This window comes from Sinocyclocheilus anshuiensis, unplaced genomic scaffold (assembly GCF_001515605.1).
Source record: "Sinocyclocheilus anshuiensis isolate Anshui unplaced genomic scaffold, SAMN03320099.WGS_v1.1 scaffold4004, whole genome shotgun sequence".
Lineage (NCBI taxonomy): Eukaryota > Metazoa > Chordata > Actinopteri > Cypriniformes > Cyprinidae > Sinocyclocheilus > Sinocyclocheilus anshuiensis.
In genome coordinates, this window is record NW_015541176.1 from 153,369 (window position 1) to 169,807 (window position 16,439).

General features: G+C 36.0%; 2 protein-coding genes across 5 annotated transcripts in view; both read right to left on the minus strand.

The window, feature by feature from the left end:
* The window catches only part of LOC107690768 (gastrula zinc finger protein XlCGF57.1-like), a 24,506-nt gene extending 19,960 nt beyond the window's left edge, over positions 1-4,546 (minus strand). Inside the window, exon 1 of the mRNA XM_016489186.1 lies at positions 4,448-4,546. The gene's annotated coding sequence lies outside the window, so the exon portion shown is untranslated. The remainder of the gene's footprint in view (positions 1-4,447) is intronic.
* A 1,526-nt stretch (positions 4,547-6,072) lies between these two features.
* Positions 6,073-16,069, minus strand: LOC107690762 (gastrula zinc finger protein XlCGF8.2DB-like). Of its 4 annotated transcripts, XM_016489179.1 has the most exons (5): positions 15,969-16,069; positions 15,149-15,265; positions 9,423-9,555; positions 6,679-7,711; positions 6,073-6,511 (listed from the first exon to the last, which is right to left on the minus strand). In XM_016489179.1, exons 3-5 carry the CDS (start codon positions 9,475-9,477, stop codon positions 6,496-6,498), a joined length of 1,104 nt encoding a protein of 367 aa, XP_016344665.1. In that variant the 5' UTR covers positions 9,478-9,555; positions 15,149-15,265; positions 15,969-16,069; the 3' UTR covers positions 6,073-6,495. The 4 variants fall into 4 exon arrangements, with proteins under 4 accessions (XP_016344665.1, XP_016344661.1, XP_016344663.1 ...); XM_016489175.1 differs by having other exon boundaries at positions 6,073-7,711; XM_016489177.1 differs by having other exon boundaries at positions 6,073-7,711; positions 15,957-16,069.
* Between the last annotated feature and the right edge of the window lie 370 nt (positions 16,070-16,439).

The following is a 16,439-nucleotide window of genomic DNA, read 5'->3' on the forward strand; positions in this document are numbered from 1 at the left end:
TGTACATATATATATATAAGAATATAAATATATAAATGTATATACATGTAAATATTTTCAAAATATATACTGTATACAGGTACATCTCAAAAAATTAGAATATCATGAAAAAAGACAATATTTTTTTTTTGTCACTCATTACAGAAAGTGAAACCCATATATTATATAGATTCATTACACATAGAGTGAAATATTTCAAGCCTTTACTGAGACACTGAATTTTGGGTTTTCATTCTCTGTAAGCCATAATCATCAAAATTTCAAGAAATAAAGGCTTGAAATATTTCACTCTATGTGTAATGAATCTATATAATATATGGGTTTCACTGTCTGAAATGATTGACAAAAAATATTGACCTTTTTCATGATATTCTAATTTTTTGAGATGTATATGTATGTGTGTATTTAATATAACATACACAGTACACAAATTTTTTTATGTAAACAAAAACTTTTATTTTGGATGCGATTAATCGCGATTAATCATTTGACAGCACTAATTTATATATATATATAAAATATACCTGAACAGGCAAATACATACAAAAGCATCAAAATACCCGTCTTGGCAAGTAACGTTGTAGCTTTAACAATGAATAATCTATATTTAATTTATACAGTGGAGTAAAGATTCACCGATCGACTGACCATTTTTTGTTTTACTTCATACTATCTTCTGTTCCGTGCTGCACTGCACTGCAATCATTTTCCAAAATCCCATTTGTGTGAAAATATTATGTTATCATTATATTTAGTCTATAAACGGCCGTTAACAGAGCCAGATGCTGAAGACGGTTGCAGAGAGGAGAAAATACTGTAGCAGGCAGAGCAAGATCACTGTTCACTATGCATGAAATATAGGAAGAAAATCCTAAATATTGAATTTTATATTAATGTGCTTCTGAGGGAAACTGGCTCTTTTTTTTTTTTTTTTTAGAAAAGTTTACATGGCGATTTCTTTTCATCTTGTCTCCGTATAATGCATTTAAATTAGTGTTATGCTGCTTTTACACTAGGGGTCAACCGATTATTGACCTGGCAGATTATCGGAGCCAATGTTAAACGACACCAAGCTGCGGCAGACAGAGACACTGAAGAGGGACTTCAGGAGCCTGATCGAGACGGTGCGCCGCACATCGCCTGCGACGACGATCATCGTGTCAGGACCGCTTCCCACGTATCGACGAGGACATGAAAGGTTCAGTAGGCTTTTTGCTTTAAATGAATGGTTATTGTCATGGTGTAAAGAACAGAAACTGCTCTTTGTTAATAACTGGAATGTTTTCTGGGAGCGTCCTATGCTTTTTCGTGCTGATGGCCTGCACCCCAGCAGAGTCGGAGCGGAACTTATGTCGGTTTTATGATTATCGGTATTGTCCATTTTCAAAACCAATTTGCCGATACAATAATTTAATTTTGAAACGCGTTGTTTGGCTCTGATGCAGCCTGTCGAAACTCACCACTCTGTGGTCTACAGCAATCTCCGCCCAACCACCCATCTGATTTGTTGGGAGTCACGAGTCCGACCAATCAACGCGGAAGGCTGAAGGCCTTTTTGTTTAAAAAAACAAGAAATAAATCACAAGAACAATAGAGTTTTTTTCTTGTAATCAAGAAAAATATTTGACAATTTCAAAATGAATACTGAATGATATTTGACAGTGAACGCATCTCCACTGCATAGCTGCATACAATCGTTGGTGTCAGTCGCAAATATTAAACATGTTTTAGACTACAATGCATGGCGTGCGTGTTTCACTAACTCCATTCCCATGGGCACCTTTTGTTTGATCTAATTCTGGATATTTCCAGCCTAAATCCGTGTCTAAAGCCGTGTCTACACCAAGAGAACCCATTATAATCAGTTGATGCAGTGACCACACGGGAAGTGGCGCGAAGCGACAAATCTTCTACTGTAACTGATGCCTCCTTCTATCCCGAATCTTTGAAACATGCGTTGTATGCGTTGAAAGTGAAACCTAAAAAAAACAGTGCACTTAGGAAAGCGATTGCACGCTTTTGCGAGCTTCAGCAAATGCACGCGATCACAGATTACACGCTTCGGAAACTCTCCCCACGTGAAATTGATAATAACCCGTGACATAAGATTTTGGCCATATTGCCCATCTAAATCATTCACCCCACACTATCGCGCGTCATGTAGGCTACACTTCTTGTACTTCGTTTGGCCACCACAAGGTGTCACTGTGGCCTCAAAGCTTACCCCTCGCCTACTCTGGCTCGATTGCTATTCCTGAGGTACCCTACGGACAAAGAAATGTATAAATAAATAAATGTGAAAATAAATAAAGGTAGAAATAAATAAATGAATAAATACATAAATGTGAAAATAAATAAATGTGGAATTTTTTTTTTTAAATACATAAATAAGGAAATAAAATTATAAATAATAATTAATTTGTGCTTTTTTACTTTTCTTTGCATATTTTTTATATATTTATTTATTTATATTTGCTTTTTTAAATCTTAAATTTCTTTGTACATTTATTTATTTATTTATTTGTAATTATGGCAGAGATGGCATTCCATATGTGCTGCTTCCCCTCTCACAAGAGTCACCTAAGAGGGGAATTCCCCCCATTTTCAAAAATGAAATTCAGGCCATGAATGAATGTCTGTAAAAATCGTGACCGGAGCATCACTATAAATAATTCTACATGATAAAAAGAAGGCTTCAAAAAGATCAGTATCTGTGATCGTATTGTTCAAAAATGAAATTCAGGCCATGAATAAATGTCTAAAAATCCTGATTGGAGTATCACTATAAATAGGTATAAATGATAAAAAGAAGGCTTTAAAAAGATCGGTATCGGTGATCGGTATCGGCAGATACTGCTTTCTGTGATCGACGATCGGCCTCAAAAATCCTGATCGGAGAACCCCTATTGAGATTATACAGTCTAATATAAATCAAACATTGCACTTTTTATTTTTGGATCAATTCATGATTTAAAAAATGCAGTGGTTGCCTCTAAAGGTACTTGAACACGGAATCTGAAATTTTTGTACGCAGGGGTTTTTTTTACATTTTTTTTTTCGTATTCGTCAACCTTTCCTATCAAAATGCTTGATACGGATGCGAAAATGTAGAAATTGAACCTGGTACGAATTTTTTTTATGACGGACGAAAGTTTCGGAGGCAGCAAGTAAACATGATTGACACAACGTGAGGTCGTATTTATTTTTTAACGAGCGAAGATTTCGGACGAGAATTCCGAAATTTTAAGGTCAAAGACCTTAATTTCAAATGGCTATGAAAAATCTGAGTAAAGAATACAAATAAAAACACAAATGTTATGTGATTTTTCAATTTCTGTACATGAACTCCTACAAACATAAAAACCAAAAGCATTATTTCATTTCTAACTTTTTGTGCTATATTTAATTGTGCTATAATTATACAAAGCTATAATTGCACCATAGCAGAAAAAATCTAATCCTTAGCGTTGAGCCCTGCTATTAATGTGCAACTTAAATCCAAAAACAATTAATTCTAAAAAGAATCTGCACCAGTCGTGTAGTAGTAACTTAGGAAATGGGTTTGTGAATTTATCACAACATATACACTAATATTAATAAATATAACAATAAATCTCATAATAAATCTTATTTTTTTATTGCATATGAACATATATAACAATAAGAGAAATACAACTTTGCATATAAATGCCATCAGTACACAAGATTACAAGTAAAATAAAAAATTAGCCAGAGGAAGAAAGAAAACATAAAATAAATATATAAAACAACTAAAATAATGAAGACGGTAGTTTACTTGTCTATTTCAAATTTGCAGATAATGTTAGAAGTCCTGAGAGCTTTTTTTGTTTTACATTTATATACCATATTACAGTATTGCTTAAATTCGTTGATAAAATCAAAAAAAAAAATTGGTTTACCACACGACCACTTCATTTTGTGTATATGAAACTTCCCCATTACAACCAGTAATTGAATAATATACGCTTTATCCTTTTCTATCCCATAATCATCAACATATATCATTATATCAGACCCACCCACATAATAAATCTTAATAAATCTCATTAACCTCTCGCTATGATGCGGGAGCGACCAGGATTCTGCTGGGTCTTAACGCCTTCAGCAAACGTTCGCAAACCAAGCAATAAGGTGTCCAAAATTGAATTTCAATTTAGAGTTTGTTATTCGTATTGTTTGGGTGGTCATACGGCGTATGCCTGCGTATACGGGACAAAATGATGTCTTAAATACGGGACGATTCCGTATTATTTGGAAAGGCTGGCAACCCTGCTGCTAGGCTAAATGTTTATTTCAGTCAGCAGACGCCAGAAAAGGCGCACAAATAGAACTGCACCAGATTAAAACAACACAGAACGAGCCTGTAAAATCTTGCTTTAACAAGCTGTATGTTTAGAATTGTATACAAATGTACTAAATATCTCACCTCAGAAGACTCGAAGCTGTGTGATGGCGCTAGCGGCGACTACTTTTCTTCTTGTTTTAGAGACAGCTACTGCATGTCGGAGAAATGGGCGTGCCGAAAGGTTTCTCGTTGGTCAATGGCCAATCATTCTTAACCATACATATACGTCATTACTTTACATTGTACCACAACAATTTTAAAACAAAACATACAAAAATTTCCCCATTTTTGTTTATTCATAGATAAGTGCGATTGCAATTATATTTGGATCACTGAATTAGAAAATATCCCTGGTTTCCATGTCAGAAATCTGGACGCTAGAGTCCTCCTGTAAAGCCCTAAACATAAATACGAGTTTCGGCTGTCCCAAAGAGATTGGCATCGTGAAACAATCCTGTCAGTTTCTGTGATCGTGACGCCTAATCGGTGGTCCTACAGTGAGAGAGGTTCAAAGACGGCCGTTGTCTTTGAAAAAAAATAAATCATGCTCATCATGCTCTTTTTGTTTACCACTAGCGCATGCTGATGACATTTTATTCTACTATAGTAACGTGCATCGTGGACTCATAGCTTACGAGTCGTAGGTGTCCTCATCCTACAGTCTACACACACGTCCTGGCCAAGTTTATTAGATCTATGTCGTACAGTGTGACATGCAGTGATCTTATAGGATTGCTAAAATCGTGCGGTGTGTTTTGGGCTTTAAGAGATGGTCTAGTACAGGGGTTCTCAAACCTGTCCTGGAGGACCCCTAGCTCTGCACATTTTGCATTTCTCCCTTACCAGACACACCCAATTAATGTCTTGCATTCTCTACTAACGAGCCAATGAGTTGAATCAGGTGTGTTAGGCTGATGATACATGGGGCAACTTTTTTTTTGTAGCAATGTTGCTTGGGCACTTTCCAACTGAGAATGGGTAACCAATTTCTTTCTGGATACTTTAGATCGGTCGTGGGCCCTGTGTCTCACCTGGCTGCCTGTTGACAGCAACATTAACAAAAGTTGCCTTAGATAAGGGAGACATACAAATTGTGCTGGGCTAGGGGGTCCTCCAGGACATGTTTGAGAACCACTGGTTTAGTAAGTGCGCATGTCCCACCCCCATGGTCATGGCACGGAAATACCATTAATTCTATTATAACTTAATTTTTGGAAAAACACTTTTTTATGTAAAAATCTTTACATTAACTTGCTTTCTATTAATGCAGTACAATGAATGACAACTGAATGTGGTCTCCCAGTGGCCACATTATTGGCATTGTGATATTTAGTGTTACACCAAAACAAAACATGTACGCCTTCATTCATACATTTTTGTCTTACATTTTATAATTAACTCAGAAAAGCTCAGTGCCGACTCGTTTTCTTTCAGTTTCTTCAGTTCAACAAGAGATAAATGAAGGACACAACACTAAGGCTGTTTTCCAAGGATCCTTCAAAACGAGACAGCCTTCAGAGGCAGGGCAGGGCCGCTGCCTGCTTATAGGCAAATTAGGCCGGCCGTACAGCAAGAAAAATATTAAATTTTTAATGCATTTATTTTTTGAGATTCATGTGGAATTATTACATGTATACACAAATGATCATCAATCAATTAGATATTTTAAATCAAAATTAACTTCCCTTTGTTCTACCTAGTTGTGCCAATATTTAAAAAAAAATGTATAAAAAAAATTATTTGTATTGTAATAAATAATTTAATAGTTTGTGTAATTCTATTTAAGTATAGTTTGTAGATAAATATTTTAGTCTCCTATGTGTTCTGAAATAAATACCCTTTTGTTTTTGTTTTGCTTCAGTTCTAAGCAAAGTTGGTGTATTGAAGACTTCTGAAGAGGACAGAAAACCTGAAGGAGATCAATTCAGTTTACTAAAAGTTTGTTACAAAGCCATTTCCAAGTGATTTCCTTGTTTTATTTATTAGTTAGAATGGATATAACATTTGAACTAACTACAAAAGCTGAATAATCAATAAAAGCTACAGATAAATCTGAAATAATCAGCAATCATTGTAATCTCAGTTCATCTCTGATTGATTGATTACCAAAAGAATCGCTTGATGTGGCTCTACACAGCATCCCACCTGGAAGTACAGATCAACATTTAAATTACTTGCTGTAATTTCAGACATGCATCTTTTTTTTGTGATAGATTAGAGAGTATAATTGAGTGAAACTCTTGCCACATGAATGGCAGTGATACGGCTTCTCTCCAGTGTGGATCCTCTCATGTACTTTAAGATATACTAACCGTTTGAATTTCTTGTCACAGTGTGGACACTTGTAAGGTGTTTCTGTAGTGTGAGTTTCCTTGTGCTTTTTCACTTCAGCATCTGTAAAAAAAGCCTTCCCACACTCACAGCAAATATGATCCTTCACACCGCTGTGTCTTTTCTGGTGTATTTTTAAAGCATCCCGCTCACTAAAACTCTTTCCACACAAAGAACACACATGAGGTTTCTCCCTTGTATGAACTTTCAGATGCCTATTTAGGGCACCTGTCCTAAAAAAATGTTTACCACACTGGTCACAGTTGTATTGTCTTTCACTAGAATGAATAAGCAGATGACCTCTAAAAACACTTGATATTCTGAAACTCTTTCCACACTGATCACATGTGTACGGCTTCTCTCCAGTATGGATTGTCATGTGAACATTAAGGAGGTCTTTTTGTGTAAAACCCCTCCCACACTGATCACAAGTGTGTGGCTTCTCTCCAGTGTGGATTGTCATGTGATTGTTAAGATGTACTTTTCGTCCGAAACTCTTCCCACAATGCTCACATGTGTATGGTTTCTCTCCAGTGTGGATCCTCTCATGTCTTTTCACATATATTGACCGTTTGAATCTCTTGTCACAGTGTGAACACTTGTAAGGCGTTTCTTTAGTGTGAACTATCAGGTGCACTTTCAGTGCACCATCTGTAAAAAAAGTCTTCCCACATTCAGGGCAAGCATGATCCTTCACACCGCTGTGTCTTTTCTGGTGTCTTTTTAATGTACCCATCTGAATAAAACTCTTTCCGCATAAATTACATACATAAGGCTTCTCCTTTGTATAAACTTTCAGGTGGTCCTTCGGGTCATCTGAAAACCCTTCAAGATGACAATTTATGTGAACATCAAGATTTTGCTTGCATGAGAAACTATTTCCACACTGAGAGCAAGTGAAACATATTTCATCTCTTCTTTTCAATGAGGGACTTGATGTTTCTTCAGTTTTTACATGATGTTTCTCTTCCACTTCAGTCAGTTCTTCAATCTCCTTGTTCTCTTCTTTCAGGTCTAAAATTAGAGTAAAAAAGTTCAGTTAAAATAAGTTTTCAGTATAGAAAACAAATAGATGTGAAAGGAAAAAGACATTTGAACCCTTAGGTAACAGTAGAAAGTATAAACATTTTGATTAATTCATTTGAATTAAGTACATTTATCATCCAATTATTATTTAAAAAATATTACAGGCACAGGTTTTGTACTGAGAACTATTAAAATATTTGTTTGTTTTTTATTAACTACATTTTACAAGTCAGGGTTGTAACATTTTCAAATTTTTAAAATATGGTTACAAAAACTATGAACCAGATATAAATAAAAGTGTAAAAAAAAAAAAAAAAATCACCCCCAGGAATGAAATTGGGGACCAAAGAACTTTTGCTTAGGTTAAGGTGACCAGAGGTGCCTTTACATTTGTCAAGGCCTTTACTTTGAAATTACAGGAGTAATTTTTCCTGTTTTACCACACACACATTATGTGTGTATATTAGGGGTGTAACGGTACACAAATATGACGGTTCGGTACGTACCTCGGTTTTAACGTCACGGTTCGGTATGATTTCGGTACAGCGGGGGAAAAACTAAACTTTTTTTTTTATGGTTTACTGAACAAGTTGCTCTTTCTTTAAATACATTCAGTTATAGTTTAAATGTTCTTAGTGATATATATTCTTTATTTTTTATTTACCATGCTGTTAATGTCGTACTTAATGTATTTGACAGGAAATGAACAGTAACACAATAAGGTTCCAAAAGTGCTGTAATTGTTTGTGTGATCACTTTGCTTATAGAAGGTTGTGACAGACCCAAATCATCACTGCTGCATTTTTCCAGTTGCCAAATATGTTAAATGTAAGTAATGTAGTGATTACTTCCATTTGTGGCTCTATGGCATTTCTGATATGTTAGCGTGTCTCTAATAAGGTCACAAACAATCCCTACACGATCTAATGTGTAGCATTTTATTAACTCCCTGTCATGCATTGTGTGCAACACATTTCTTCTCCCTCTTCATGTGTCGTCCATTTTCTCCACTGCTAAAAAAACTCTTAAGCCTCTTAAAAGTCCTCGTCCGTACTGATTACAATTTTGGTCCTTAAGGCCCCTTTTAAGGGTTAAGATGCTTTCTGAATTACTTTTTTACATTTTAGGCAATATAGAAATCTTGGCCCAACTGTAAACCATGCCCCAAAGCGAGGGGGTTTGAGGGTGGTCCAGCCTTGGTGGAAATGAACCTACTCTGTCTTGGAGCATCAAAGCTGCTGGGGCTCCTCAGGGTCCAGCTCTAGCTTCTTAGCTGTGCAGAAGCCTCGTTTCACTTCAGGTTCCGCCTCTGGCTTTCTTTTTTTCTTTTTAAACAACTGTTTTTAAAACAACAATTGAAGACAATACCGGCCCATAATATGCTTTTAATTTTTTACAGTATGTCTTCTCTTTTTGGAGGGGCAAGTTTTGATGGCATTAGTGACTTATGCACTGTCAATGCCTTCAACTGCAGATGCCAGTACATCACAATCCATCATATTTATCCATGCTGAATAGATGAGCCTCGACTCAATGTAAATATCCCAAAAAAAATTAACCACTGTAACTTCATGTCTTTTCTGTACTGCAGTTTTAACTTATTTCACAGCGTTTATGATTTTTCTAACTGCAACCACTGAATCTGATGAACTGCTTGAAGTTTTATAAACTTAGTGAAGAATGAAGAACATACACCAACCTATTTGTTGTTCAGTATCTTCCTGTTTTATTCTGCAGGGTTCTGGATCAGTCATGTTTTCGACTTTCTTTCATAAACTGTTGTGGGAAAGGCTGAACTGTTGGTGAACTCCTATGTGGTTGGAGGAGCAGATCTGCCAAAATCAAAGATAAATCCGTAATCAAATTGATGCTTTCAGAAATTCACACACTTAAATCATTTTGTATGTGTTCATCCATCTATCGAAATGTAAAGTTATTCAATTTGTTTTACATTACATTTACATTTAGTCATTTAGCAGATGCTTTTATCCAAAGCGACTTACAAATGAAGACAATGGAAGCAATCAAAATCAACAAAAGAGCAATGATATACAAGTGCTATAACACGTCTCAGTTAGCTTAACGTAGTACACGTAGCAAGTTTTTTTTAAATTATATAATAAATAAAAAGAAAACAGATCGAATACAAAAAGATTAGAAAGCTAGTGTTAGTGTTAGCTGCACCACTGTGCAGAGCCAGTGGTGGTTTTGTAGGCAAACATCAATGCCTTAAATTTTATGCGAATTGCAGCTATTGGTAGCCAATGCAAACTGATAAACAGAGGTGTGACGTGCGTTCTTTTTGGCTCATTAAAAATGAATCTTGCTGCCGTGTTCTGGATTAATTGTAAAGGTTTGATAGAACTGGCTGGAAGATCTGCCAAGAGAGCAGGGGCGCCGCTAGCAATTTTGGGCCCAATGAAAGAATATGAGGTTGGGCCCCCTACCGCACCAAACATACACTATATTGCCCAAAGTATTGGGACACCCCCTTCTAATGAACAAGCTTGACTACTTTAGTACAAATCTTAATGTTTAAGCATATAATGATATTCTAGGGAATTGTGTGCTTCTAATTTTATACCAATAGTTTGGACAGGACCCTTTTCTATTCTAACACGACAATGCCTATGTGTATAAGTCAAGGAAAAAAGAAAAATATATTGATTCAGTCAGTGTGGAAGAACTTGACTGGTCTGCAGAAAGCCAAGTCCTAATCCCAGCTGAACACCTCTGGTGTGACTTTAAATGCAGACCTTGAGCCAAAAACTCATCACCAAGCACCAATGACTTGTACATACTAGGGCTGGGCGATATGGGCAAAAATTCATATCTCTGTATTTTTTGGCCGATTTGCGATATACGGTATATATATCTGTGTTTTCGTTTTTGTATTTGTATTTTAAAAATCTGTATTTAAAATATATATATATTTCCCTTACCGCCCAATGTTGTCTAACAAAACAATACATATTAAAGGCTATGAAAATAAATAAAGCGAATGTAACCATGTAAGCCTTTATATTATGTGCAATAAAAGGGTTAAAACCACATTTCATTCTAACATTGTAATCTAAAAACAAAAATAATGCTTTTAAAGCGGAAGTTATATTCACTAAACTAAAAATGAAAATAAATGAGAACAAAAGCACAGAGTTGTGTTAGGCTATTTTGATTACCCCATTACAGTCAGTTATCATAAAAATAGACCTCCTTGTAGGTTTAAAATTCTACATGTCACATTTATTGTCCAACTACAAATATTTCAGCGAAATGTATATTTTAGTCAGAATTATTGCAGTCTTATTTAATTGAGCTCTGTCTGTTTGGCGTGCATGCGCGCGGCGGCGCTCGTTCACTGAAGTCTGTGAAGTTTAGCGGAGAACCCCAAAGCAGAAGGCTCATGCACTTCTAACAGAAAAATTGAAATATTTCCATGGCTTTCTAACATTTACAGATGGAGAATATACCTGTGAAATTAAGGAAGACAGAACAACTCAAACACATTAAACAGCGCGAGTAGCCTAGTGTCTCTGTCAGTGGCACATGCAGCTTTTCTGTCAGAGCATATGACGGGCCGAGCCGCTTAAACTAATATGCGAAACTATAAACTATACTATGTCTTACCAGTTTTTAAAGGCCTTAATATGAAGCTTGTCACATGTTTAGAACAAACTGGATCATGCACTTTCTCCGCAGCAGTTCAGTCTGTGTCCTCCGCTATATTTTCAGATGCGCTCATACCAAACTACTGTATATCGATATAGCCTCATATCGAATCGCTTATAAAGAAAATATCGATATATCGTACAAACTCGAGATACCACCCAGCCCTATTATTGTAGACAAAAGTATTGGGACACCCCCTTCTTTAGAACAGAAAAAGGCACTTCCAAAACTGTGGCAACAAAGATGGAAACATAATTCATGTATTTCAAAATTGTATTTCCAGTTTTGGAAGTGTCTAAAATGACTGTACACATATGTACAAGTCATTGGTGTTTGGTGAAGAGTTTTTGGCTTAAGGTCTGCATTTAAAGTCACACCAAAGATGTTCAGCCTGTGATTAGGACTTTGCTTTCTGCAGACCAGTCAAGTTCTTCCACACTGACTGAATCAATCTTTTTTTTTTAACCTTGCCTTATACACAGAGGCATTTTCGTGTTAGAATAGAAAATGGTCCTTTCCAAACTATTGGTATAAAATTAGAAGCACACAATTCCCTAGAATATCCATTCTAGACATTTGAACTCATGGAAATTACTAAAGTAGTCAAGCCTGTTCATTAGAAGGGGGTGTCCCAATACTTTTGGCAATATAGTGTACAAGCCAGCCTAGCTATTCAAAATCTTTGTCTGCAATTTAATAATATTGACCTATTACTTTTGACCATTAGGTATCAGTACATAATTCATTCAGAACCTTTTCTATGGACATAGACTTTCTGTACCACACTATTCTGCTGATATGGAATGAGTTTGACTACTTAATCAGTTATATTAATAGAAATGCTTCACTGGGGCAAACAAAAAAATCCTAAAGTAATAAATAGGATACCCCATAGCAGCATTTCCAGCAGTATCCAACATTTCTCAATCATGATCTTACTCCGCTAAATGTGACTATTAGCTTAACAGCAGTATTCCTTGTTTGCAAGCTACCTATGCACATACAGCATACAATGTTAAAAATGTTCTACATCATGAACCTTAACCCAAAAACCTTTAGTTTCATACACTGTAGATAATTGTGAACCTGCCTGTGGAAACCCAGCTAAAGTATTTTTTTTTTAAACAGTAGATCAGTAATTCACTCCTTGATTTGCTTAATAAAAGCCTCCTTTGAGATCGTTTTGACAGACATGTTTATTGTGTATTACTTTCAACATGTTTATTGCTAAGTTTAGTGTGGCAAAATAGAAGTGCAGCCGTAATTCGCGTGCAGTGTATCTGTCACGGAATGCCAGAAGAAAACAAGGTTAGGTCCAAGTGCAGTTTATTATAGAACAAATAAACAGAACAAAACGTGGCAAAAGGTAATCCAAAACACAGGGAACAGAAAACACGATGTAACCTCAAACAATACTGCAGCAAAGACAAACAGAGTGAGCTATAGCAAAACTAAAATGTGTTTAAAAGTGCGACTGACCAAATCGTTAAAAATCTTCCGGCTCGGTTTGCCCCCCCCCTAAAACTCGAAGATAATTTTGCCAGAAATGCCGTAATTCTGTTTTATTTGTAACTCTTTGGTAGATACATTTATAATTTCTATTACATTACTACTACTACTGTTACTACTAATAAAACAGATCTCTGGGGGCCCCAAAAGTACGTGGGCCCTTAGAATCGTCCTAACTTTCATCCCCTTAGTGGCGCCCCTGCAAGAAAGCATTGCAATAGTCCAGCCTGGACAGAACAAGAGCTTGAATGCCGCCATGTAGACAGAGAAGAGAAGTGGTCAAAGAACTGAGCCCTGAGGCACCCCAGTAGTTAGATGTTGCGACTTGGAAACCTCACCTCTCCAAGGTACTTTGAAGGACCTATCTGAGAGGCAAGACTCAAACCACTGGAGTGTGGTTCCTGAGATGCCCTTTGCCAATAGGGTTGACAGGAGGATCTGGTGGTTAACTGTGTCAAAAGCAGTGGACAGATCCAGCAAGATAAGTATTGAAGATTTGGAATCCACTCTTTTAGGGCTTTTAGGTCTTAGGGCTTCAACAACTGAGAGCAAGGCAGTCTCGGTTGAATGTCCACTTCTGAAACCAGACTGGTTGCTGTCGAGGAGGTTGTTCTGTGTGAGAAAGGCAGAGACTTTTTAAATATGTTTAAATATTTATCTTTCTAGACTTTCTTACATTTTACAGATAAATATATAACAATAAAACGCAAGTTACACGCTGAGGAAAACACTTGTCAGAGGCATTAAACAGCACACGCATCTGCCAAAGTACAACAGAGCAAGATGTGGCAAACGCTTATGCTTTTTTGATTCGTGCTTAATAAATAAAAAGAAAAATATAATAAATAAATGAATAATAAATAAAAAATTATCGTGTTTAGGACAACTTGAACATATACCTTTCCCACAGCAGATCAGCTACCAATCGCTATCAGCCAATAATTGCTTCTAATGATTTGATCGGCGATCTCTCAATTTGCCCATCTCAGAAGTAAAAGATGCATGCCTGCTGTGAGAGGTATGGCATGACATGCAGCAGTGCCATCTCAATGTTTTTTAATAATTATTTGTTATAAAAAAAAAAGTGTTTTTATACATTTGATTACTTTGAACAATTTGTTTGTAATTAGTTTCTTCTCATTTTATCTGACCATTTACACATCTTCAGTGAGTTTGAGTTGTTGTTTTTTTTCCTTTAGGCTATTATTCGTTTTTTTTTTAATGATACTGGCATTGGTGACAAGAATTATGACATTTTTTATATGAAAAATTTTGCACAAATAACTATATTGTGATATATGATTATCGTGAACTAAAATGACTCATTTTGTGATATAAGAATCTTGTCATATTGCCCACCCCTACTTCTTTTCATCTAAAAATGAAGAACGAAAAACAGTCCCTCTTAACACTCATTAATAATAGGGAGTGACACAATTAACAGCTACTGAAAAAGCCTCTTCATGTGAAAAACAAATAATGTTAAAAACAGATTGAACCACTGATAAAATATAAATACATAGAATAAGTGAAAACAAATTGAGATTGATTCATTAATTCCCCTCACAATATCACTACCAGTAAAGAGCTCTGTCCCTAAAACTTGATGGTCTGGAACAGAGTGGAGGCTCAGGTCATTCTGTGAGAGCGCACAATAGTGATGCGTGGATTGTGGTTATATCCACAGGTCGGGCGGGCCAAGTAATAAAAAATATGTTCCAGTTAATTGCGGGTGGATCATTAATGGATGAGAGATACATACTTAATATGTTGATTTTAATAAAGACACTGTACTCTCATTTCAGGCAAAAACCCAACAAACATGCCTATCTCTTCAGGGAAAACATACATCTAGAGCACCTCCTAGTGGCCATTATATAACACACAAAGGAACTTGCCCAAAACAGATCCAAGAGAAAATTTGGCTTAATTAGATTCATTTTTTGTATTGTACAATGTAAATGTAATGTAGACTGAGATACTACAACAAATACAGGGTTGAGTCCTATTAAAGTTAAGGGACAAGTCAATGCACAGACTTTTTCGACATTCAATTTGCACACAGAACATGGGTTATAGCTCTTAATTTAGAGCTGTAAAAGTGCACCAGATTAATGAATTTATCTTTAAAATGTACAAAATTTTCTTCCAGGGACCGACCCCCTAAAGAGACTGTGATCCACCCATAATAATCTCACAAAACTATATGACACTGTTTTCAACATAATAATAATCTTATTTAAATACCTCAAATATGTGCTTGTAAAATGTGTTTTCTTCAGTCAGTTGAAATGCGGTACCTCTGTGTGTGTGCACATGAGCAGGATTTTACCACCTCCACCTCATTTAGGGCCATGAAAAACCCTGTCAAACAATCATACAACATAGAAAGTCGCTCAGGTTTGAATTAATTTAACAATAGTTCCTCACATCATTGAAAATAAGGGACAAATATTTGTACTCTACCACACAGTGTATGTCATTTCATTGTCTGCATGTGTACAAAATTCATTCTTAGACACAATCACGTGTATTGCTTATTCTATTTATGTACAATTTAATAAAAAAAAAATAATACACTTAATTCTAAAAAATAATCTGCACCAGTCGTGTAGTAGCAACGTAGGAAATGGGGTTGTGAATTTATCACAATATAGCTACACCAACGCATAATAAACATCAACCTATCGCTGTGGCTCGGAAGCGACCACCCGGCTGAGGATTCTGCTGGGTCTCAACGCCTTCATCTACTGTTCGCAAAACAAACGATGATTTGTTCAAAAATGAATTATTTTCAATTTAGAGTTTGTTATTCGTGTGGTCTGGGTGGTCATAAAGCGTATGCCTGCGTATACGGGACAACTTGTTGTCTTAAATACGGGACAATTCAGAATGGTTAGCAACCCTAACGTTACTGCTAGGCTAAATGTTTGTTTCAGATAAGAAACGCCAGAAAAGACGCACAAATAGAACTGTACCAGATTAAAACAACACAGGAATGAGCCTGTAAAATTTTGCTTTAACAAGCTGTATTTTTATAATTGTATAAATATACCAATTACTCCACCTCAGAAGACTCAAAGCTGTGTGATGGCACCACTGCTTCCCGTTTTCTTCTTCTTCTGGAGTTTAATGGCGGTTGGCAGACCAACTTAAAAGGTGCATTCCCGCCACCTACTGGAAAGGAGTGTGGAGCGCATAATGTTAGGGAAGTTTGAAACAACGAGTTAAAAAAAGCTAAATTCTATTAATCAGTCCTGTTTCTTTCAAATGAATAAATAATTCATTATAAATTATAGATTGTTTTGGCCCATCCCCTAACAAGAACCTAGAGTGACCAATTATTTATTCCCAAAGAGCTAAATTCTTTCATAAGCATCACATTTAGTGTCCTATTTCTGCTTGACACATTTGTTACAATTTCCGGTTTCATGTTTCCCTATTCTATGCAGAGACTGATTTAATGAACAATGTCCAATACACATTCTGAAGATTAATACATCCTCTTTTCTGTTTCCAAACCACCTTCTTTCTGGAC